The sequence below is a fragment of the Atta cephalotes genome (genome assembly GCF_000143395.1).
Source record: "Atta cephalotes unplaced genomic scaffold scaffold00034, whole genome shotgun sequence".
Lineage (NCBI taxonomy): Eukaryota > Metazoa > Arthropoda > Insecta > Hymenoptera > Formicidae > Atta > Atta cephalotes.
Window position 1 is genome coordinate 295,727 of NW_012130098.1, and position 21,489 is coordinate 317,215.

Genomic DNA, 21,489 nt, shown 5'->3' on the forward strand with positions numbered 1-21,489 from the left:
ATATATTTTTGTTTTTTTAAAGCATATAGAAAGATATGTCTTTGCATATAGAAAGATATATCTTTCGACTAATGAATAATTGTATGAAGAAAAGCACGTTTTATATTAAATGATTCCAAAAAGTTCTTTACTTTCTTTTTACGTTTTTTTTTTTTTTTTATTTTTTTTTACTTAAAAGCAACAATTTATCGAAGTATATACGAGCCATTTTGCTCTATTACGTGTATTTCAGTCTACAAGTAGTAGTCAGAAAGGGCGAAAGGTCTAAATAGTAACAAGAATAGGGTAGAACGTCCTAATCAAATACTAACAACTTGTTTCAAACGACCAAAAAGATGTACATTTGAAACAAGTTGCTGGCGTTTGATTAGTTCTATCTCATCCTTTTTATTCTCTGAAGTTCACCTCTTCTAATTATCACTTGTTCCTTTTTCTACAAAATTGTCTTTGTAATAAAAAATTCAGCTCTTCTATATGAATAATATAAAAAAATCACCTCAATTAGTATTTTGTCAGTAAATAAAAAAATTTCGAAATTGCGAAAAATTGATATCATGAAACTTTCAGAGAAACATGATAGAACAGAATGGTATATATACTTCAGTAAATTGTTCATTCATAAAGTAAAAAAAAAAAAATTTTGGGATCCTAATAATAAAGAAAAATTTTGTATCGATGTCAGTTATACATTTGTTTATTTTTTCTTTGTTGCTCACTAATTAAAAGTTGCTACACAGTTTAAATAAGTCATGCTATGTACGCGAAACATTAATAATAAATTTATATGAATTTATAAATTTTATTTAACGAATCTATAGAGCGCAAGAAATTTATATTTTAATAAATTTATTTCTTTTGTTGACAAAAAATTCTCAGAAACGCATAATACGGTAATATGATATAATAATATGGTTATATGAAAATTTCCCATTATCCGTGTGATTATTATAAAATAATAATAATTAATTTGGCTAAATATTTTTATGTTAAATAATTGATTACATTTAATTCGTCACCTTTATGCAAAATTATTCAAAATAGTTATAGTCTCTAAATCTATTGATTAAGAACACTATGTGTTCTTTTAATATTGATATCCACTGTTACCATCGTTTTGTCTATTACTTCCAACATTCGCATTGTCACTATCGCCAATGTTGTTAGGAGAATTGGAAAAGTAGCCGCCGATATCATTGTTCAAATCACCAGCATTATCTCGGCCAAAGGATTGTCCTGCTATAAAACATAAATCGAATTACAATCAAAGAATTATAAATAAGTTAAAATATAAATAAAATAATTTATTATTTTTCTGCGGAAATTATGTGTTCTCTTTATTACTACTATTATATAAACAAAAATGAAAGAAAGTGAGAGAAAAATCAAGTTTTTAATAATAAAATATTTTTCTTGATTTTATTAGAATAATATTTCTTAACTTTAAAATTTGATTTTTTTAATATAAGATTTAATATATAGAATTTAAATATCTCTTATTATAAAAGTTTTTCAATATATTCTTGGAAATATCCATTTGTCTTTCGCGTCACTTCGATTCAATTAAACGGCAGATCGCAATCTTATCGCACCTGATCTTCCTGACTGATAACCGCTGCTGCCTCCGTTATTAAATCCACCGAGTTTTCTTTCGCCAGGGCCACCATTTGGATAACCGCCGTTACTACTACCTCCATTAAATCCTGAGTTCGCAAAGCCACCGCTTTCGCTATCCGGTCGGCCAGAAGAATAACCGTCATTGTTATCATTCAGTCCAGAGCCATATCCTCCGTCGGCATTCGCTTCGCCCTCGTATCTAATTTGCGGTTTAAATCCATCCTGATCAGCCTCATACTCAACAATCTGCTTCCTACCATCTGGAAGCAAAACGTTGAACTCGCCTTGAGCATGGTCACCGTCTCTAGTCTCCGTATGACTGTAATCGCTGCCGGTTTGCTGATCCTTCACTTTATATGAAAACTCGTATTTCGCCGGTTCCTAAAAAACATGAGATAACGTGAGATAATTTTCAAGTCTATACTAAAAGTAAAAGTATGTAGTCTGACAAATATCAGAAAATCTGGTAAATATTTCTGAAGAAAATATTTCTACAATTCATCTCTGATAATTGTCTCATTCGCTTCTGACTCAATTATTTTAATGAGATTTATATGAGATTTATATTTATGTATACTTACAGTACTCTCTTCTTGCGCGTTGGCATTATAACCCTCGCCAGTATTTTCTCCTTCTCCTCCTCCTCTGCCAAAACTTTCATCGCCGTGTCCGAAATTCCCTGCGTTTCCATTTGGACTTCCAGATGAATAGCCGTTAATTCCACCATTTATAAAACTTCCTCTCGATGGATAATGATTATCATTTCCACCTCTATTAGGTGAACCGTAACTGGTTGATAATCCTTTACCGAATCCATTCGGAGATCCATAGTTATTCGATGGTCCTCCGCCACTATTTCCATTCAAACGACCTTTACCATTCGTATTTCCATTTGCTCCAGGTACTCCGTAATTATTCGAGGGCCTTCCGTTACCACCGTTTCCGCCCCCGTGGTTTCCATTCGCTCCGGGAGCGCCATAATTAGTCGACGGTCTTCCTCCGATATCTCCGTTTCTGAAACTATCCCCGTTATTCCCATTCGCACCAGGAACACCATAACTAGTCGAGGGCCTTCCTCCGATACTTCCGCTTCCAAAACCACCTTGGTTCCCATTCGCACCGGGAACACCGTAACTAGTTGACGGTCTTGCTTCGCTACCTCCATTTCCGAAACCACCTCTGTTATTCCTATTTGAGTCGGGAACGCCATAGCTAGTCGACGGTCTTCCTCTGTTGCCACGATTTTCACCAAAACCACCTTTAGGAGCGCCGTAAGAGCTAGAAGGTTGTCCACTCTCAAATCCATTTCCTCGAAACTGACCTAAACCATTTCCGCCAGTATTTCCTCTGATGGGTACATCGTAAAGTTTTGACGGACCATTACCTGCGCCGGACCCTCCGAAACTTGTTGCGCCACTATTTCCATTACCCCTGTTATTGAAATCCGGCGCTCCGTACTGGGTAGACAAGTCAGTTCGACCGCCATTCGTACCAGAGGTATCCGATCCTGGATGTAAATACGAATTAACCGGAGGTTCCGAACGCACCACGGCTAACATCGCAATAAACGTTCCACTGATCTGTGACAAGAATTTTATAAATCATAAAATATATATTATAAATAACAAAAATATTTGAATAATGTTAATTTTACAAAATGTTAAACAATTCTCTTTGTATCTAATCTCATACATCATTAAATAATTAATTGTTATGATTGTAAATATTACATAATTTCCATGCTAAATAAATTTTTGTCGAAGACAAAATCTTAATATAATGTTGACAAAATATTATAATATCTAAAAATACACATTTATGATTTAAGCACAATATTTGTTATTGATGCCAAAAATAAATACTTTCTCATGAATACATGATCAACTTCTTCTCAATAAAGTAATTTCTAAATTTCGATATATTTGAAGATACATTAGTTTCATGTTTCGTGTGAAGCTAGATATTATTTTTTCTCACCTTAAGCATATTGACGATTCCCATAATGCTCTCCAGTGACAAAAAAGAAATCGAATTTTTGTTATTCTAGCTATCCCTCTGGGGGAGACTCGCTCTCCCTGTCTCTTGTTGCTACCCTTTCAGCGCAGGATGGATTTCTCGAGGGAATGACAAACATGAGGTCTGCTCCGCTCTTTATATATCCCGGGGCTCATCCGCGTTTCTAGATCATAGTTTGGTGCAATCGGCAAGATTTACAGCAACGTTCGACGCAAGTGTGTCACAAGATGCTGCACGGGATCGATGGAAAAGAATCGGATCGGCATGTACGTAAGCGTATGCTCACGAGAAGATTCGCGCTCTATATCTCGCCGATCGAGACTCCCGTCAGAGTTGCACCGCAAATCGTTAACTCGTAATCATCTGGAGCGCCTCTAAATCGTCTCACGTAGTATCTTTGACGTGGTCCTTGATATATCGCTCCGAAATCTATGCTACGCGAAAGAACGTAAAAATGTACGCTTAGCAGTATCTTTTCTTAAGCTTTACGATGCAAAACTGAGGAATTGCTTACATCATGTATATGTGTAGATATAAGACTTAGAATACATAGCGCAGACACCGTGTTCCTTGTTATTAACTTATCATAGTATATGTAACCGCATCATTCAATTTATTTTATTAATTTTTCCTTTGTCAATGAAATGATCAAAAAATCCACACTTTAGCGCAAGAGTCGTCAAATTATAATTAGATGATAGATGAATTATTATTATTTGTATGTGTATTATTATCTATCTATTATTATCTATCAATTCTATTATTATTATTATTATTATTATTATTATTATTATATTATTATCAGATATTTTAAATTGAATAAAAAATTTATGGAAAGTTTTGATTTGCAAAGTTTAAATGTTTATATCTGGTCCTCTACGGAAAAAATTAGCCGACCTCTGCCCCTCATGGTTGACGCGTTTAAATGCCAATGGTAATAACAAGCGCGTAAAATGTATGTTCTCCAATTATAAAAGTAAAAAGCCTAAACATCGCGACTTCTCTGTCTGCACATAGAACTGACGATCCACTCTGACGCAATAGACTTCTCTATGCTGCAAACTTGCATAACGTATCTCCATCTCATCTAGCGTGCTACCGCTACCATCACTTGCATTCGGTACGAATGCTCGGATTGCACAAATTTTCCCCGGACGACGTGCATACATTTGTACGCGAAGTACCAAATAAGTACGCGAGGTAACTGGAAGTAACTCTCTAAGCATTCATTAATCTAATTGATCGTTGAACGTCGATTAACTTTTATCTTATTCCGATTACTCTAACCAGAATGATGTTTCAATTTTTCAGTGAAGAACGATAAAAAAAGAGTGCTTTCCTTACATTCATGAATTTAATATATTTTAAATTTATTTTATAATTAATGCAATTTTATTTTCGAGATATAATAATACTTAAATAATTTGAACGACGTAATTTATATAACAATCGAGATTTAGTCTTGTGTAAATTTATTATCTCTACGTTTAGATTATATCTTTGTGACAGAATCATTTCTGATAGAAGGATTAAAGTAAATAAAATATGATGTAATAATGAGATGAAAAATCCTTTCATTTGCTCGATTATATTTTACGTCGAACAGACACGATGAATGCAATCTCCTTGAGCGAATACATGTCGAGAGAGGATCTTTTTGTGTATGGCATTCAATTCCTCTCTAGATACGTATCTCGTCGGCACAAGCTTTGTGTCATCTATGTAAATGAGAACGTATATGTCGTTCTATATACAAATCTCCTACATCTCCATCAATTATCCGCATGGTAATTCTTTATTTCAATTATTAGAAAATGCAATTTCCCGCATTATTTGCTAGTGGCCGATTTTGACTGTGTTCCAAATTTTACTGTCAGCGTTGAAAATTTGTAGTACAGTTAATGTAAGCTATAGATCTTCAGTGCTGACAACGAATTTCGCATAGAGCTTTATATTGATATTAAAAAAGTATTATATTATCACCACAATCCAGTGTGCAAAATATCTAAAAATATCTAAAAATCTGTGCATCTATAAAATATCTTGAAGATGTTTCTTAAAAATTGAATTTGTAAAGATATCTTAAAAGTTGTATTATATGCGTCGATTTTAGACATTCTACATATTAAGAAATGCATTACCTATATTATTTCTTTTCAATAATAAGTTAAGATTTGCCATTGTTAAGATTGTTAAGATTTGTTTCATACGGCCTAATAGATATTATATTTTTATTTTGCAATGAATTTTTCATATATATGTATATTTATTTACTATGATTATGTTGAACAATTGATTAAGATTTTAAAAAATTAGGGGAAGCAAAATAGTTAAAAGCAGAAAAGAAATTAAAAATTATAGAAATATATAACTTGAGAGGGAAAACAAAAACTTCTCAAGTTTCTTAATTGAAAAGAGACAAAGATACGTCCGTTCTCGTTTTCTCTCTTACGTGTACTCTCACGCATCTTTGTATTGCATTCTCACATCCTTATGTTACACACCGCGCAGATTCACGTTATATGAAAGTCCGCATAGTTTGCATGTGCATGATTCATAAAATTATTGGATGTCTTTCAACAAGCGACTCAGTATAACACAGTGATCATCTCAGCCTTGTTTAATTGGCGAACAATAAGAACATAATGATGCACAGTGTCATGTGTATGCTGTGTTGAAAGACACTCATTGGCTATCGTAAAATAGATGAAAATAAGATTATTTATAAGATTATTTATAGATACATATTGTATACAGGATGTCTCAAATTCACAAATCAAAATATCACAGTAAGAATTAAATTTTCAAAGGCCAATTACTACGTGTATACTACGGATTATATTTAGATGGTGAAGAATGCGCTTTTATTATTAATACTATTACACACAAAATTCATGAAACAGGTAATTAAACTCTAAACGTGTAATCTGTAATTAATTATATTTAAACCCTTACATCTCAAAAACTATTTGAAATGAAAATATATATATAACTTTTTTTATTTAATTTTTCGAAAATTTTCTTGCTAATAATTTGATTCGCAAAAATTCAGAACACCCTATATACATGAATGTATGTATACATGAATGGATACAGCATATATGTCGAATGCTATGTGCATGTATGATATATATAACGTTCCCTCCGCGTGTGTATGTAAACAACTGAAAATGGCCGCAATGTGAAAACATCGTTCGGAGTTGAGGTAAACATCTTGCTCTACAATGGTTAGAGTAAATGTTAACAAATTCTTACACACATGTACGCTGATCATCTGCAATGTCATGTACACGATAATTCGTTTGATACATTCGTACATCAAGAGACTGTTGAACAATTGGCACGAGAAGCATAAATCCGTCAAGATTATGCATCGCAGCGAGAACTTTTTAGTAATCGATAAGCCTTACGACATGTACATAAATAGTAATAATCCTGATCGAAAGGTGAGGACATTCTCATTCAAGTGCTTGCAATTAACGTGTCCATAAATCAGGTATTAATGTTTTCAGAATACTCTTCAAATGGAATTGCGACAGATGCTGCCGGACTTGGTTAATCCACGATTGTGCCATGAATTTCACTTTGTGCATCGATTAGATTATCCCACGAGCGGCGTCATGTGCATAGCGTTGAATAAAAAGGCGGCTAGAGCAGCGTCGTCCGCTTTCGAAAATCATAAAGTGCAAAAATTTTATTTAGCATTGGTACATGGTCATATACACGAACCTCATATCATAATCGACAAGCCTATTGGTTAGGAATTGTGATAATGCAACAATGCGTTTCCAGCAAAGACCCTACACTGTTAGAAATGTTCTTAAATTTTATTAACTTTTAAGTTACACAATTTGAATTTAATTTCATGACATTACATTAAATTTAATATATTTATAATTACAAATTACAGTATTTGTATATGTAAAATTTAATGTATTTATTTTTTATGAAAATTTATGAAATTTAATGTACATGTTCATTTCATTTAAGTGACTACTATAGCTTAATTTTCATTTAAATCATTTATTACTTTTAATTTCGTTCATTATCATAAGCTTCATTTACATATATAAAGGAAGCTCTGATTACATTTCTAACAGTGTATATAGATCTTTTTTATTCATGCACTAGAAATCTCATCACTGCCAAATATCACTGCCAAGTATCTCACTTCAAGTTCCAAAGTATATATTAATTTAATCACAAAACAGATCTAATATAACACACAATGAATCATTTTATCCTTGTTTAACATCAGCAAATGTGTGTCCTTGCTGGAAAATGCTAAATATATAGTAACAAGTTTGATAAAGTCTCATCTTGATTTCTTTCTTGATCTAGGTGCTGATATTCGAGAAAAGACTGGTAATCACAAAATGTGCATAAGTGATAGTATCTTTTGCGACAAGCCACGCAGATCTTACACAACACTGGTTGTATTGGAACGTGGGTTTTGGAAAGGAAAGCCCGCCACTAAAATCTTACTAGCACCTGGTACTGGTAGAAGACATCAGTTGAGAGTACATTGTCATTACATTGGTCATACAGTCATAGGAGATTACACATATAGCGAAGGCAAAGATATAGAACCTCATAGAACCTACCTCCATTCTCTCAGGTACAATTAACATATCACCGTTTGGGATACACATAATTATTTTTTATTAATATTATATTTATTTTCAAGGTTAATATTAAACTGTGATATCGAAAATATAGATGTGAGAACGGCGGATCCGTTTGATGCCACTATATTGTCCGATTATAAAGCGACAAATGTAACGAAGATCTTGGACGAAAATATATTTCGCGATATATACAAACTTGTGGAATAAAGATGTTTTTGTTTTGTATAACATAGATTTATTCAACTGCCTTGACACCAGATTCTTCCACCTCAAACTGAAAAGTAATCCTCGGCAAATGTGAAGCAAGCATTACGCAAGCGTATCGCGAGGACAGTCTTCTGTAGAAATATATAGAGGTGGTTATCATACTCGACCATGCTAATCCTAAAGCTGGCTGCTCATTTGTACCTTCAGAAATAAGTCTATGATCATCTATAACTGCAGAAACCTAGAAAACAGATATATTAGCATGCGATATAACAATGCATTTATTTAAAATATGTTTACCTGGTTAATGCAGATTACACACAAATTATCATTTTTACAAAGTTCATGTAACTGCCTTCCGATGCTCCTCTTAGTTCTGCATTGTTCCGCATCATTCCAATCCTCTGCTCTATAAGGGGCAGCTATCGAATCGATAATTAACAATCCTATTTTACGAGTATTCATCAGCACTGGAACTCTGCGTTGTAGGCACAGTACCAACTCTTCCTTCAACATTCATCAGCGTATGTACAGTTAGCGATATATAATTTCTTACATTGCTTTATCCCTCAATTAATAAATAATATAATATCTTAATTACACTGGTAGCTATATGGCCCACAAGTATCACATCTCCATTCACAGAATGAGTTTTGGCTATCTCTGATTTCGTCAGCAATTGTTGCAACCGTTTTGAAGGAAAAGCAGTTTCTGTGCAAATGTATATGGCACCTGTTAACATCAGTAATTTCACCATAAACATTTCATAATAGCATAAAATATTTAAAAAGGATTCTAGATAAAAGAAAAAGAGAAAAGATTGAAAATGTAACAATAGAAATTTATTATTCACAAATTTGATTATATTAAATTCTCTAATTTTTTAAATATATCAAGTGCTTTACAAGTTACCAGCTCCGAGACCACCAGCGGTTATCGGCAGTTGGACGGTGAGACACAACTGTAGAGCCAACTGTGTCTTCCCAGTACCGGCAGCACCATAAAGCTGTGTGATACCCCTGCAAGGTATGCCGCCCCGGAGTTTTGCATCCAGTCTCGAACAACCGGTTGTCAAAAACCTATCTTTAATAGAGGCTGCATCCAGCACTAACGTGCAATCACACAGCATAAATATTATAGTGTATTTAAATATACGTGCAGTCGCAAATGTCAAAATATTACTCCCATTTACTTACTTTTTCTTTTCTTAAATAATATCTAGCAGATCTATCTCGAGATGATCAAAAGATGATTTCCCAATAGTTTGATATATTGTATGTATCACTTTTATATTACAATTGTTTGAAAATTGACATTTTGGATAATCGATTGAATCTCAGTGTTCTCGAAAGTGATACCAGTCTGGTAAATTGAGTATCAGATGGTACTTATTATTTTCCTCGCGATTGTAGCGCCGTCTTTTGTCAACGACAAAAAATACGTTAGGAAAAGTACTAGATAATGTCAAAAAAGATATAATGCACGTATTTTTTACTAAAGTCAAATTGCGCTCAAACATTTTTTAAATCGCGTCCTGCTATTTTTTTGTATTCTTTTTTTTTAAAACGTTATTTAAGAGCCTAAGTAAACTAATAATTATACAATGCATATATTATATAATTTTCTCATTTTTTTTTTAAATACAAATATTCATTTTCCTCCTCTTGATACTTTTATTTTACGTTTCTTCACGTGCTTTTTTATCTTGACTTTCCGCTTCTCCGCCTGCTGTTCTTTGACTGCCTTCTTGCGCGCCTAAAAAAATATGAAATCTGGAGATTAATTACACTTGAAATAAATATATAATTACGCAGTAAAGAATGTATAATTACACTTGAAATAAATGTATAATTACGCAGAAAAATAAATAATGTACTTACTTTTCTACTTTCGGGACTTTCGTTTCTAGGCCTAGCCGAGCTTACAAATTTGATCTTATTATCCTCGCTGTCTGTTTCATTTTCGTTTTCGCTATCTGAATCGTCACTCTCCTCGGAGGAGGTATAAATATCGCTCCCTTCCTTCGTACTTTTGTTATCTGCCTTGTGTTTATTAGCAAGGATCTCCGGTTTTTCTGCAGGCTTCGATAAGTCTGTTTTCAAGCCTATCAATGTCTTGTAAATCAAATCTTTTCCAGATTTCGCGAGATTTATATCGCGTTCCACATTAATCACCTATCACAAAATACAAAATGAAATAAAGGTCATGCATTGTATACATTTACAATAATCATCGATACCTGCGTCAATCTTTGAGGTATGTAAGCTTGCTTAAAAACTGCCTCCTCTACTTCCTGTTGCTGTGGATCTTTTTCATCATTTCCCTCTTGCATCCGTATATCTAGATATTCGTCCATGTTATTTTCGTTTATAGTTGGATCTGTTATAAAGTCAAACAATGCTTGGAGCGTCATAACTCCCACGTTGTACTTTTTGAAAAATGCTGAAAAAAATTATATATTTCAAATATTTGCTTTAGTAAATCTATTCAATAAAAAATAATAAATTTACTTTTTTAACTAACAAGTGATAAAATATTTCTTTGTCATACTTGTAATATTGCTACAGTCATTTCTAAGGAATTCCATTGCATTACAATGATCACGATCTACAGCCTGTGAAACATCAATGACTACAATCGATCCGTTGTGATACAGCATGTTATATTCGCTTAGGTCAGCATGAACAAGCCTGCATTTGTTGTACATCTTCCACATAATTTCAATACATTCCCTATACAATGTTCTCGATTTTGAATCTGTAAGTACAGCATCCTTAAGTTTGGGTGCCGCCCAGCCATCCGATCCCAGGAATTCCATCAACAACAGATGACCACCGGACAAAATCGGCCGCGGTGCTCGGACGCCTCCTTGTTCCAGACGCTTTAAATTAGAAAATTCTTTCTCTGCCCAGACTTTCACCATTTTGCGTGGATTGCTTAGGGAATGCACATGGTCGAAACGATATTCACCCCTGATATACTTTTCTCGATTTCTAAATGTCAAAATAGATGTTCTGTATATTTTGATAGCGATCTCGTCTTTATTCTTCGACTTGGCATAATAGACATTGGCCTCTTTCCCAGTCGAGATACAACCATTTATCTCTGCCAGTATTCCTTTCTCAAACAGCTTGTGTAGTTTGTTTTTAATGCGCGAATCCAATACATTCTCAATCGTCGCATGATCACTTTTGTCCTTCATTCTTATGCGATCTCTATCGACCCGTTTGTCGCTTTCGATCAGCACATTGGCCACATAGCCTGGTAATGACGGACCCGCATATTTCTCTAAATTAATTTTGTTGGCATAACGAGATAACAGCTTGTGTTTAGGTTGATAATTTATTACCCTCGTAGATTCAGTTTGAGTGTTGGATCTCTGCGAACTTGTTTTTATGACAGTATTCTTCTTTTCATCCAAATCATAATCATTGTTACAATAATAATCGTCATCGATATCGTCTCCATTATTCTCTTTACTGTCTGTAATGTGCAGATTGGCCACTTCTGCTTCGAGTTGCTCCTTGGGATATCCATTAGATAAAGGTTTTCCTTTGAATTTGTTCTGCCTGTGCAAAATGATATAATGTAAATAAAGTCTTTTTTTGTAAAAATGAATACAATAGATTTGCAAACATTTTATAAATGTTCTTAATCTTCGACTCGTAGTTTAATTAAACTCTTTTGTTCATTATTCTCTCTTTCTTATTATTTTATTCATCTCTCTCTCTCTCTCTCTCTCTCTCTCTCTCTCTTTCTTTTTTGAGAATTAAGAATATAAATACAAAACATGAAACTTACGCCCAAGGCAGTGTATCCTCCTCAACGTCGCTGAATTGCCCGTCCTCGAATTTTTCCGACATGATTGGATGTCTTCCAATAACTTATTCTAATAATTTATTACTCCTAAACTTTATGTAAACTTTATGTCCTGTTACAACACGTGTTTCTTGCAGGATATTGCACTATTGCTCGCGCATAATGTAATTTTCTTTTTTGGAGCGCACTATTAAAACCGCGACGCGAAGGTCTTATTTACGTACATCTAATCTTAGCTAAGAAAATTCTTTGAGTAACGCAATCTTACGCAATTATAGATTTTGCTCGCGATTCTGTAATAATGAATAATTATTAGAATGGAGTATCGTTAGTCCATTCGTTAGGTTCAGTTTTTAATCAACTGCTAGTGACTTTTTATGTTTTCCTACTTTTGTGTCCTCTATACATTTTACGTTTCGTGGTTAAACACAGTGAAAGATCGTTTCTTTTGTTTACATCAATAATTTAAACTACAAAATTATGTCGAGATGACAGAGAGTAAGCATCTTTTGATAATTCTCGTAAAAATATTGTTCTCTGATACATTTATAATTTGTTTCACTTTATGTTGATGTATTTTTATATCTCTTTGAACTGTCGATGTCATCGAATCGATCACGCTTTTTAATTTACCGTATTTAATTAAATACGGAAAATATTAAATTATTATTTATATACATTAATTGTAATTAAAAACTCATTTTCTGAGCTATTTACTGCACAAGTAGAACATTGAATGCTATCAACATATATCTTTTTTAACAATTAATGCTAACAAATATAATATTTTTTAATACAATTAATTGTATTAGCATTATTATTATTATTTTATATAATGCTGAATATATATATATATATATATATATATATATATTAAATAGATTATATAAAATGAATGTTTATAAATCGGGAAAAGTACCCAAGAATATTTATTTACTTTGTTTTTCTACTTTACTAATAAAGTTAAGAATATATATCCAATGATTTCTCATGTAAACTTAATAAAAATTTTTTAAATTATTATATTGACAAAGATTCAAATTTTAAAAACTATTTATAGTTGAGTATCGAACAATTCAGAGTGGTAATATTCTATCATGGAGAATATCATGCGGTCCATGCAAGAGTGTAACGCTATTCGTTATCCATCATATAGAACTGCTGCAAAAATGCAGATATTACATAGAGAATTGAATAGTAAGTAGTCAACCTTATCTGATCTTCTGTTGAATGAAATATCACTGATTTTCTCAAATTTTCTTTATTCTCACTTAGTGACACACGTACAGCTGGAATTAATAGCAGGAGTATTTGAACGTCATAGACTCTCCATCACTGAAAATTGTGTCAACTTAGACCCGAGTGAAATTGAGGATGTTCTATCTGACATCTATTTCGCAGCACAGAAAGAAAGTAATTTCAATTTTGACGTTGACCTTGTGACCAAGCTTGCCACAAATTATATCCTTAATACTTTTGACAAGTAAGTTTTATCTCTCCATATAATAGTGTTGTATATTTATAATTTCTTAATATAATTTAAAATACCTCTTGTTAAATGTGCATATTCTTAGTAATAATTACAATAAAAAGGAAATTTTGAAATAATATGAAAATGTATTTAACATTGCAGACAAAATACTGGAAATATTTTAGTATTTTCAGTAAAAGTTGCATTAGTATTGCTGTGCAATGGTAAATTACAAGAGAAATATGGATATTTATATCAACAATTAGCTGATCACAATGCATGTTTGTCTCGAGCTGGTTTGCATACTTTATTAACAAATATCTGTAAAATAACAGAAATGCTAGGAGAAAATATAGCATATGGATATGAACAGATTCAGTCACATATAGATGCCTGTTTTATAAAGGTATAAACAAAACTACTTTTATGTACATTATCTATTAAAAATGAGCTCTTTAATCATTTTGTCAATCCATTTTAGTCTCAGGGTGGTCTTGGGATTACTGAAGTAGAATTTGCTGCATGGATTATTCAGGAACCTCCATTATTAGTCTGGATAACAACATTCAATCGAATAAAATCTGCAGAACATAGTAAGTGACAAAGTTAAAGTTTCGCGTGTATCTAAATGTAATACTGAACAATTTTTGAACTTGCAGTTGTACATAATATCAGATGTTCCTCGTGTAAAGTAACACCAGTACAGGGACCAAGATATACGTGTTTAAAATGCACAGGATATCATCAATGCCAGGACTGTTTTTTCTTAGGAAAGACATCGAACAAACATAAATTGAAACATCCAATTCGTGAGTTTTGTGTAAAGGTATGTTTAGATTTCTTTTCTGTAATTCCTTTTTTATATATGAAATATATTACTCAGAAGCAATTCTCGTAGACTTCACATCGTGAAATTACAAAACTGATCCTTGAACTGATTAGAAATAAACTGAGATTGTGTCCTACCAGAACAGCGGTAGAGGACTCGGTTGTAGATACTGCCAGGTTTGTTGTTATATAAACTGCACTTTTAAAAACAATTATGCAATATTCTTTTTTAGTAGAAAATATATTTTCTTTTAGTAACGAAACTAGACGAGCGGATTATAGCTCGTTAAGGAGCACAGTTAAACGAAAAATTTTAACTGATCCACAAAAAGAATTACAAAGTATCATAATGCATTTGGAAGAAGAAAATCGACAATTGCAAATTGAGTTGTTAGATATACAGGGTACAAAAGCGGAAAGATTACAGCGTCATAGAGCGACTATCGAATCTCAATTGCAGCGATTGAAATTACTTAAGGTACATCAAGTTAAAGATTCTTTAGGCATTGTTCACTGAAAATGTTTAATTTTTACAGAAATATTTATTCACCGATACGGCCCAAGTGCCACAGATTATTACTCGTATGCAAAGTACCCCGATGCTGCCACCCTTAGCATCTAGATTAACGGCTTTGCCTCTAGAATTCGAATTGAGCCCGATTATCAGACAAGACAACACAAATCAGTCAGGAGCCAAAACATTACAACATAGAAATGACACATTAACATTGGATAATTTTAATACATCGTCACCTATAGAACGTATAGTGGAGGAGAATAATGCTAATGTTCTTCCTTGCATCGAAGAGGCTTCTACGAGTACTGGATTCGCTAATATATCAGAAAATCGTATAGAATTAAGTACTTGGATTGGAGGTGAGTGCAAAATACATTAACATAATTAGAAAGAAATTCATAAATTTATATGAATTTAATATATAATACTTGTTAAATTAGGAACAAGAAGGAGAGAATTGAATGCAACCGACAGTGGTTTCTCTCAGTGGTTAGTCGCTGGCAACTCAAATTGCAAAGAGGATAATTATGCAACCAATACGGCAATTAGTAGTACAGATAACGATACATCACTGATAACTTCTCAATCTCCGAGTGGCACTCATAGAGACAACACGCCGTCTTCCCTGCAGCGTCCTGACAAACATTCGCAACATAGTAGTTTGCAAAATATTCAAGGAGATCTTAATGATATATTAGATAGATTGCAAAATATGGTTGCCAATGACTGCTTTGACGGTAAGTTATGCAGCATGAAATGTAAATATGTACATAGCTAATGTATACACACGCTAATGTAATACATTTGTAGAATCATACGACGGCAATGACAATTGTAAATTGAAACGTGCCACCACAGAGATGGAAGATCTATTGACTGGCCTCATTGAAGGTATGGAATCTCGTAAAAGTAAACTTACTACTATCGTTTGAGAAGAGACATCTTGAACATAAACCTAAGTATCATACGTTTACAAATTTTTGTATCGCACCGACTGACTTTCTTTTCTTTTGCAATTTTGTTATAATAATCTTAGATAGTCGTTTCTAATTCTTCCTCGACCCGATGTATAAATCGTGCTATTTTTTTATGACATTACGCGTTATCCAAAGAAAGAGATCATCATATTATCTAATTATGCTAAGCAATATGAAGATTGCATTCGAATAATCAAATAACTATATTTATAATGCTAATTGTGAAATGTGATTATGGACATTATATTTGAAAGAATATTTTTTCATCTTTTTTTTTACATATATATTACATATCTGTGCAATCATGAAAGAAACGATCTATTTTAAAGCGTCTTATCGATAATGTGTGAAAAATGGATAATAAATGAATAATTTTTATAGTTCTATATTTAATGTGTACTCTTAAAAAAAACTTTTATGTAGTAATTAATTTACTCTCAGTAGTTAGTTACAATGAATCTTTTATAGAAATCATTGATAATTCCGTCCATTTAAATCCCCTCAATCAGTCACGAATAATTTAATTTTATTATCACTATTCGCACATATATATGCCTTGTACAAGACATTATAAAATAAATGCCTTATAATCTATGTTTAAAATAATGTAAGTCGTTATGTCAATTTTTTTACGACCCGACTAGATAATTGATCGATCGTGTATCAATGACGTATAATCTGTATAATCGAAAATATAAAAATTTGTACGTGCATAATGCCAGCGTATAGTACAAAGTCTTTGAAATTTAATACTGAACAAAAATATATCGGACATCACTACATGTCCTCTAGATGTAGCGTATCGGTTAAATAGGTGATTTTAAAGAACTTCGAGAAATGCGCTTTCTCCGACGGCCGATTCACCGTCCATGCTATGACGCGAACATTGCGATCGCGCCATTTTTCGATTACGCGTCTGGAATGAAAATCATACATACATTCGTTTTTGTGAATCCATATATATATATATATATATATATATATATACACATATCATAAAAATTTGAGTTATGTAATAATTACTTACGGGTTTATTATGTCCTTGTGCAACAACACAACGGAAATGCCAACTACATAGTAGATAAAACTTGGTAGCAGCCATTCATACACAATTTCCGAGATGCAAGCTGTCAAATGCTTAAATTGATTGTGATTTCGTACTGGGCCGGGTGCTTCTAGACCATTGTATGATGATCTTGAAAAAAAATACGGCCTCCAAGCGAGACTCGAAACAATACGTGGCTCTTTCTTCCTAATCTGAATATAAAATTAAAAATATGTTTGCGAAATATATATAATTTAAGATATATAATTTAAGTTATATTAATTAATGTTTATATTACACGTACCATGTATATTAAAATTGGATTGAAACTCGATATGACGCATCTTTGGAACAGTTTTGGGTATTTTTTGTAAATGTCTAGAACAACTTGCACGACATCCAACAATTTGCTCGTCTCTTTTACATCTATAATTATTCTTTGCTCACTGTTCAGACATATTTGTAATACGTCGTCTAATAGTGCGATTCTCGCGCCTTCGGAAAATTTGTTCCTTTGGCAAAATAATTATTTTTCTCTGTTAAAATACTCTGAGATACATTATAGACATGTATTTTATATAAAAGATTATGATTAAGCTGAAATACATATAATCGTACCTAAGTGGATGATTATAAGATATATCAACTTCCCTCAATTCTTCCCATGTCATTTCACTAATCATTCCTGTTCGGCCTGTGACTCTTTCAATTGTTGGATCATGGAATAATATTGGAATGTTATCTTTTGTTAGACGTAAATCAAGCTCTACTGCATTACAACCCTTTTTTATGCACTGTAAAAAGTTTAGATAATGCACCATGAAATATATCTAAAATAAACATATTTGTCAGATAATAAGTAAAAAAAAATTAGTATGTTTAAAGTTACAAGAAATATTTGATGATTAAATAGAACAATGCATTATTATTTTTAGTTCCTTCTTCCTTACATTATCAAGCAATAATAAATGTTAAACAAGCTGATAAGATCAAGACACACAAAAGAACTACTACAAAAATCTTAGATACTATAAAAGTTAAGCTACATCGAAGAGTGTAACTTTACATTTCGGAAAGCCAACAAACTGTTCTCAGGATAATCATATCCTCCACCACGGTGGGCCACCACTCGCATGCAATATTGCTCTCCATTACCGTGGTTTTCGGACACGGAGTTATCTTTGCACAGGAAGAGCGGATTCACGCCAAGCACCTCTTGTATGATGCTGGTAGGCGGAGGGGACACTCGGGCCAATTTCATCGATATCATGATAATCAATGAGCCCCAAACGATCCAGGGAATGCAAAACTCATACAGGATGGTGATCAGCACACTTATCGCGGTCTGGAGGAAAATCCATAGCAAAGCGCAATTTACGACCAACTCGACAATATTATTCATCTTGACGTTAACTCTCCACCGCGCAGGATCACGTGCTTTTGAGAATTCCCTTCACGCTTGCTTTGCTATGTACAAATGCGAGAGGATTTAGGCAGAGAGATGTTTACCGCGCGTCTTTTACTGCGTTACCTCAGAGATAAGATTATTGCTTCATAAATCACGACCACAGCTGACTCGAAAAATGCATGACGTTAATTATGTCAAACGTGATAATTCGCGCGGTGAAAATCTTGGCAGGGCACATCATTCTTTCCCGCTCGAATCAATTTGTGACAATTTGCAGAGTTAATTCATGCAATTTCGTACTCTTCGAATAAATGTCTCTCGCAAAACCTTTGTAAAATCAAAGTCGTCGAGTGTGATAGTGCAAACACGTTTTTATCTCTTCGAGAAGAGATTATCGTTTTCCTTTATCTCACTTTTTACCTCACTATCTCTGATTCGCTCTTGTCTCTCGGTAATGCGATTCGATCGCGTAGCATGCAATTCATGCAACTTCGTATAAATCAAATGCCCAAACAAAAACAAAGCTACTTGCAACTTGCGACGCGAGTTGACGCGAGTAAACCGGAAAGTACCAGACTCTTGCATAGCGCATAAAGCTGGTTTTACATTAAGCCGGTCTACATTAATTATAAGTTGATCGCAAGTTTGTTGCGATAGCCAATATGAAGCGTTAATTTTAAAATGCAAGCTTTAGATTGGTGTCTCAACAAACTTGTGATCGGCTTGCAACTAATGTAGAACGACTTAAGGCTGGAATCAGATTATGCATTGAAGATTGAGATTAAAGATTAAAGATTGAAAATTTCAATGAGGACAAAGAAATTTTAGCTCCTTTCTTATTGAGCTCCCTTCTGATTGATCAAACTTAGTCTGATAGCGTAGTTTGATTCCGGTCTAAGAAAATGTATCAATCAAAGTCCTTCATTTCCTTCCTTTCCATGAAATAGGATTCTTTGATTGGTTGATTTTTTTATGCCTCATGTTTTATGCGTTATACAAGAGTCTGTGCTTCCCGCTTAACGATACGATTGGTTACGATTCGATGGTATGTGAGCTTTTAAGACTAGATTCACACCTTGATGAAAAAACGGAAAGCGAAAAAGCAGAAGTCAATCGGAACTTGCAGTAGTAGTAGGCGGTACATTTTGCTTATCTGCTTCTGTTTTTCCTCTTTTGAGTTCGAGTCGCTTCCGCTTTTCCGCTTTCCGTTTTTCCGTCAAGGTGTGAACCTGGCCTTAAAAGCTCCAGGCATGTTCCGATATCAAAGTATATGTCAAATCCCTTACATGCGATCTTAACTTATTTATCGCGACCAATCATATTTTTTCCCTCCTATTATTTAATTTTTTTGCTTGAAGCCTATTATACAACTAATATTTAACGTTTATTAACTACCCAGCAAACGAGAGTTGATTGAAATGAATTGAAATGGATTCAGATTTTCAAAATCATTGATTCACGAATGTTAAAATGAATGCTTTTCCTGAATGCATTTTTATTCATTTATAGGAATTGCATGGAGCATATCTCTATGCTTTTCTAAATCTAAAAATAATATTTATAGCTTTTTCTGTGCATTATGAATACTATTCAATTCAAAATTTTGAATAGGAAATACAATTTTTCAATCCAATTGCATCCAATTGAATCTAATTGAATCCAATTAAATAAAAAAAAGTATTCGTTATTTAAAATACGCATTCGGATAGAAAAAAATTTCAATCCATTTTAATCTATTCATTTGTTGGATAAATTAAGCATCTTCGATTAACTATAAAATTGGCTACTTAACTTGACGAAATTGCTTAAATTAAAATTGTTTACTATAGTTATGCTGAAATTAACTTTTTTTTTATTAAACAAAAAGTCAACTAGCGTCCTCATTAAACTGAAGTAATAAAATTCTATTCTATTTACGTCTTTTTTCAGAACTGAATATGCTTTTTAATAAATATATAAATATAAAAAATAAATATATAAATCTAGAAAAGAAAAAAAAGACTGCGTTTAGAAGCGTTTAAACCTGTTCTACAATGTATTTTTTGTTTCCTATTTCTTGCCTCTTGTTATTTTTTACATCTTGTCTTTTTGCTTCTTATCCGGTTTTTTGTTTTATATCATCCGAGATAAAAGTTAATGAACTTCGAAAAAAACAAGAAATATATTACGTAGCAAAAAATACAATTATTGATAAAACGGTTGCAAAGGAAAAAAAAACAAAAGGTAAAAAAACAAAGAATAGGAAACAAAGAAACATTGAGCATTTGTAGAATGCAGGCTTTAGAAAAAGAACATTTATTTGCAACTGTTGGAAGTTTTTTTCACGCTAATTAGATTATATTTTTAGATCTAAAAAAAAATGATCCTATCTCAGCAAACAATCATTAAACAGTTGCAAAATTGTTATGTTCTGCTGAACCAATAACGAAGATACAAAAATTGTAGTTAAAAAAATATAAACCTCGAGTGCAAAAAGATCATGAAGCATTTAGAGGAAAAAGATCTAATTTTGCAGTTGGCAATTCTGAAATTTAATCGGCCGACTTAAGTCGAAGTTGATCGGAGTTACAAATTTATTATTACATGTGGCCGACATGACTGTTGTGTTGTGAGATCGATCCTGAGAGGAGTGGGAGTTGATGTTCTGGTAGGAGTGCAGAATTTATAAATTCATCGTTCGATGTTGATCACTCGATATGTTCTATATAAAAATATGTATATCGTTGCAAGAATAAAAAAGTGAGTGAGTTGCAATACTTACTTTGCCATGCTTACTTCGCAGTTTTTTTTCTTATAAATTATGTAATATTCGAAAGCACACGATTAAGGTTTTTTTTGTTATATTTTTTTTATTACATATGTGAATATTAAAGAGTGTTTATATTCTTCAGGATCGAAGGGTATCAGCTTAAATTTAGTTCATCGTGAATTATCTGAGAACGTTTAACGAATTTCCACG

The 21,489-nt window shown here is 32.9% G+C and overlaps 6 protein-coding genes across 6 annotated transcripts; 2 read left to right on the top strand and 4 right to left on the bottom strand.

Moving 5' to 3' along the window:
• Window positions 1-674: 674 nt before the first annotated feature.
• Window positions 675-3,615, bottom strand: LOC105621475 (pro-resilin-like). The gene is made up of 4 exons (XM_012202943.1): window positions 3,592-3,615; window positions 2,196-3,194; window positions 1,590-1,995; window positions 675-1,236 (listed from the first exon to the last, which is right to left on the bottom strand). The coding sequence occupies exons 1-4, from the start codon at window positions 3,613-3,615 to the stop codon at window positions 1,085-1,087; spliced, it is 1,581 nt and encodes a 526-aa protein (XP_012058333.1). The 3' UTR covers window positions 675-1,084.
• A 3,239-nt stretch (window positions 3,616-6,854) lies between these two features.
• Window positions 6,855-8,465, top strand: LOC105621477 (RNA pseudouridylate synthase domain-containing protein 1-like). Its single transcript, XM_012202944.1, has 4 exons — window positions 6,855-7,076; window positions 7,143-7,386; window positions 7,972-8,248; window positions 8,318-8,465. Exons 1-4 carry the CDS (start codon window positions 6,855-6,857, stop codon window positions 8,463-8,465), a joined length of 891 nt encoding a protein of 296 aa, XP_012058334.1.
• Window positions 8,466-8,493: 28 nt separating this feature from the next.
• LOC105621478 (DNA repair protein XRCC3-like) lies at window positions 8,494-9,594 on the bottom strand. Its single transcript, XM_012202945.1, has 4 exons — window positions 9,378-9,594; window positions 9,067-9,197; window positions 8,766-8,972; window positions 8,494-8,706 (listed from the first exon to the last, which is right to left on the bottom strand). The coding sequence occupies exons 1-4, from the start codon at window positions 9,592-9,594 to the stop codon at window positions 8,494-8,496; spliced, it is 768 nt and encodes a 255-aa protein (XP_012058335.1).
• A 509-nt stretch (window positions 9,595-10,103) lies between these two features.
• LOC105621479 (serine/threonine-protein kinase rio1) lies at window positions 10,104-12,328 on the bottom strand. Its single transcript, XM_012202946.1, has 5 exons — window positions 12,267-12,328; window positions 11,016-12,034; window positions 10,705-10,907; window positions 10,346-10,639; window positions 10,104-10,220 (listed from the first exon to the last, which is right to left on the bottom strand). Exons 1-5 carry the CDS (start codon window positions 12,326-12,328, stop codon window positions 10,116-10,118), a joined length of 1,683 nt encoding a protein of 560 aa, XP_012058336.1. The 3' UTR covers window positions 10,104-10,115.
• A 1,053-nt stretch (window positions 12,329-13,381) lies between these two features.
• Window positions 13,382-16,032, top strand: LOC105621480 (dystrophin-like). Its single transcript, XM_012202948.1, has 10 exons — window positions 13,382-13,481; window positions 13,560-13,767; window positions 13,918-14,161; window positions 14,237-14,348; window positions 14,415-14,581; window positions 14,654-14,760; window positions 14,839-15,061; window positions 15,120-15,459; window positions 15,541-15,837; window positions 15,911-16,032. The coding sequence occupies exons 1-10, from the start codon at window positions 13,382-13,384 to the stop codon at window positions 16,030-16,032; spliced, it is 1,920 nt and encodes a 639-aa protein (XP_012058338.1).
• A 556-nt stretch (window positions 16,033-16,588) lies between these two features.
• LOC105621481 (glycerophosphodiester phosphodiesterase 1) lies at window positions 16,589-18,524 on the bottom strand. The gene is made up of 5 exons (XM_012202949.1): window positions 18,189-18,524; window positions 17,741-17,916; window positions 17,427-17,634; window positions 17,105-17,334; window positions 16,589-16,993 (listed from the first exon to the last, which is right to left on the bottom strand). The coding sequence occupies exons 1-5, from the start codon at window positions 18,522-18,524 to the stop codon at window positions 16,855-16,857; spliced, it is 1,089 nt and encodes a 362-aa protein (XP_012058339.1). The 3' UTR covers window positions 16,589-16,854.
• Between the last annotated feature and the right edge of the window lie 2,965 nt (window positions 18,525-21,489).

What these genes read in the sequence shown, in the direction of transcription:
- LOC105621479 (XM_012202946.1), bottom strand. Translation starts at nt 12,328, where the DNA reads ATGTCGGAAAAATTCGAGGACGGGCAATTCAGCGACGTTGAGGAGGAT. An exon ending in GAGGATACACTGCCTTGGGC is followed by an intron (nt 12,035 to 12,266) that starts GTAAGTTTCATG and finishes CATTTTGCACAG; the next exon opens with GCAGAACAAATTCAAAGGAA. An exon ending in AAAGTCCCGAAAGTAGAAAA is followed by an intron (nt 10,221 to 10,345) that starts GTAAGTACATTA and finishes ATATTTTTTTAG; the next exon opens with GCGCGCAAGAAGGCAGTCAA.
- LOC105621475 (XM_012202943.1), bottom strand. Translation starts at nt 3,615, where the DNA reads ATGGGAATCGTCAATATGCTTAAG. An exon ending in ACGCGCAAGAAGAGAGTACT is followed by an intron (nt 1,996 to 2,195) that starts GTAAGTATACAT and finishes CATGTTTTTTAG; the next exon opens with GAACCGGCGAAATACGAGTT. An exon ending in TTATCAGTCAGGAAGATCAG is followed by an intron (nt 1,237 to 1,589) that starts GTGCGATAAGAT and finishes TATGTTTTATAG; the next exon opens with CAGGACAATCCTTTGGCCGA.
- LOC105621478 (XM_012202945.1), bottom strand. Translation starts at nt 9,594, where the DNA reads ATGCTGTGTGATTGCACGTTAGTGCTGGATGCAGCCTCTATTAAAGAT. An exon ending in CGCTGGTGGTCTCGGAGCTG is followed by an intron (nt 9,198 to 9,377) that starts GTAACTTGTAAA and finishes TGATGTTAACAG; the next exon opens with GTGCCATATACATTTGCACA. An exon ending in GTGTAATCTGCATTAACCAG is followed by an intron (nt 8,707 to 8,765) that starts GTAAACATATTT and finishes TCTGTTTTCTAG; the next exon opens with GTTTCTGCAGTTATAGATGA.
- LOC105621480 (XM_012202948.1), top strand. Translation starts at nt 13,382, where the DNA reads ATGGAGAATATCATGCGGTCCATGCAAGAGTGTAACGCTATTCGTTAT. An exon ending in ATTACATAGAGAATTGAATA is followed by an intron (nt 13,482 to 13,559) that starts GTAAGTAGTCAA and finishes ATTCTCACTTAG; the next exon opens with TGACACACGTACAGCTGGAA. An exon ending in TGCCAATGACTGCTTTGACG is followed by an intron (nt 15,838 to 15,910) that starts GTAAGTTATGCA and finishes ATACATTTGTAG; the next exon opens with AATCATACGACGGCAATGAC.
- LOC105621481 (XM_012202949.1), bottom strand. Translation starts at nt 18,524, where the DNA reads ATGAATAATATTGTCGAGTTGGTCGTAAATTGCGCTTTGCTATGGATT. An exon ending in GTTTGTTGGCTTTCCGAAAT is followed by an intron (nt 17,917 to 18,188) that starts GTAAAGTTACAC and finishes AACTTTTTACAG; the next exon opens with TGCATAAAAAAGGGTTGTAA. An exon ending in ATCCAATTTTAATATACATG is followed by an intron (nt 17,335 to 17,426) that starts GTACGTGTAATA and finishes TTTTATATTCAG; the next exon opens with ATTAGGAAGAAAGAGCCACG.
- LOC105621477 (XM_012202944.1), top strand. Translation starts at nt 6,855, where the DNA reads ATGGTTAGAGTAAATGTTAACAAATTCTTACACACATGTACGCTGATC. An exon ending in CATAATCGACAAGCCTATTG is followed by an intron (nt 7,387 to 7,971) that starts GTTAGGAATTGT and finishes TTCTTGATCTAG; the next exon opens with GTGCTGATATTCGAGAAAAG. An exon ending in ACCTACCTCCATTCTCTCAG is followed by an intron (nt 8,249 to 8,317) that starts GTACAATTAACA and finishes TTTATTTTCAAG; the next exon opens with GTTAATATTAAACTGTGATA.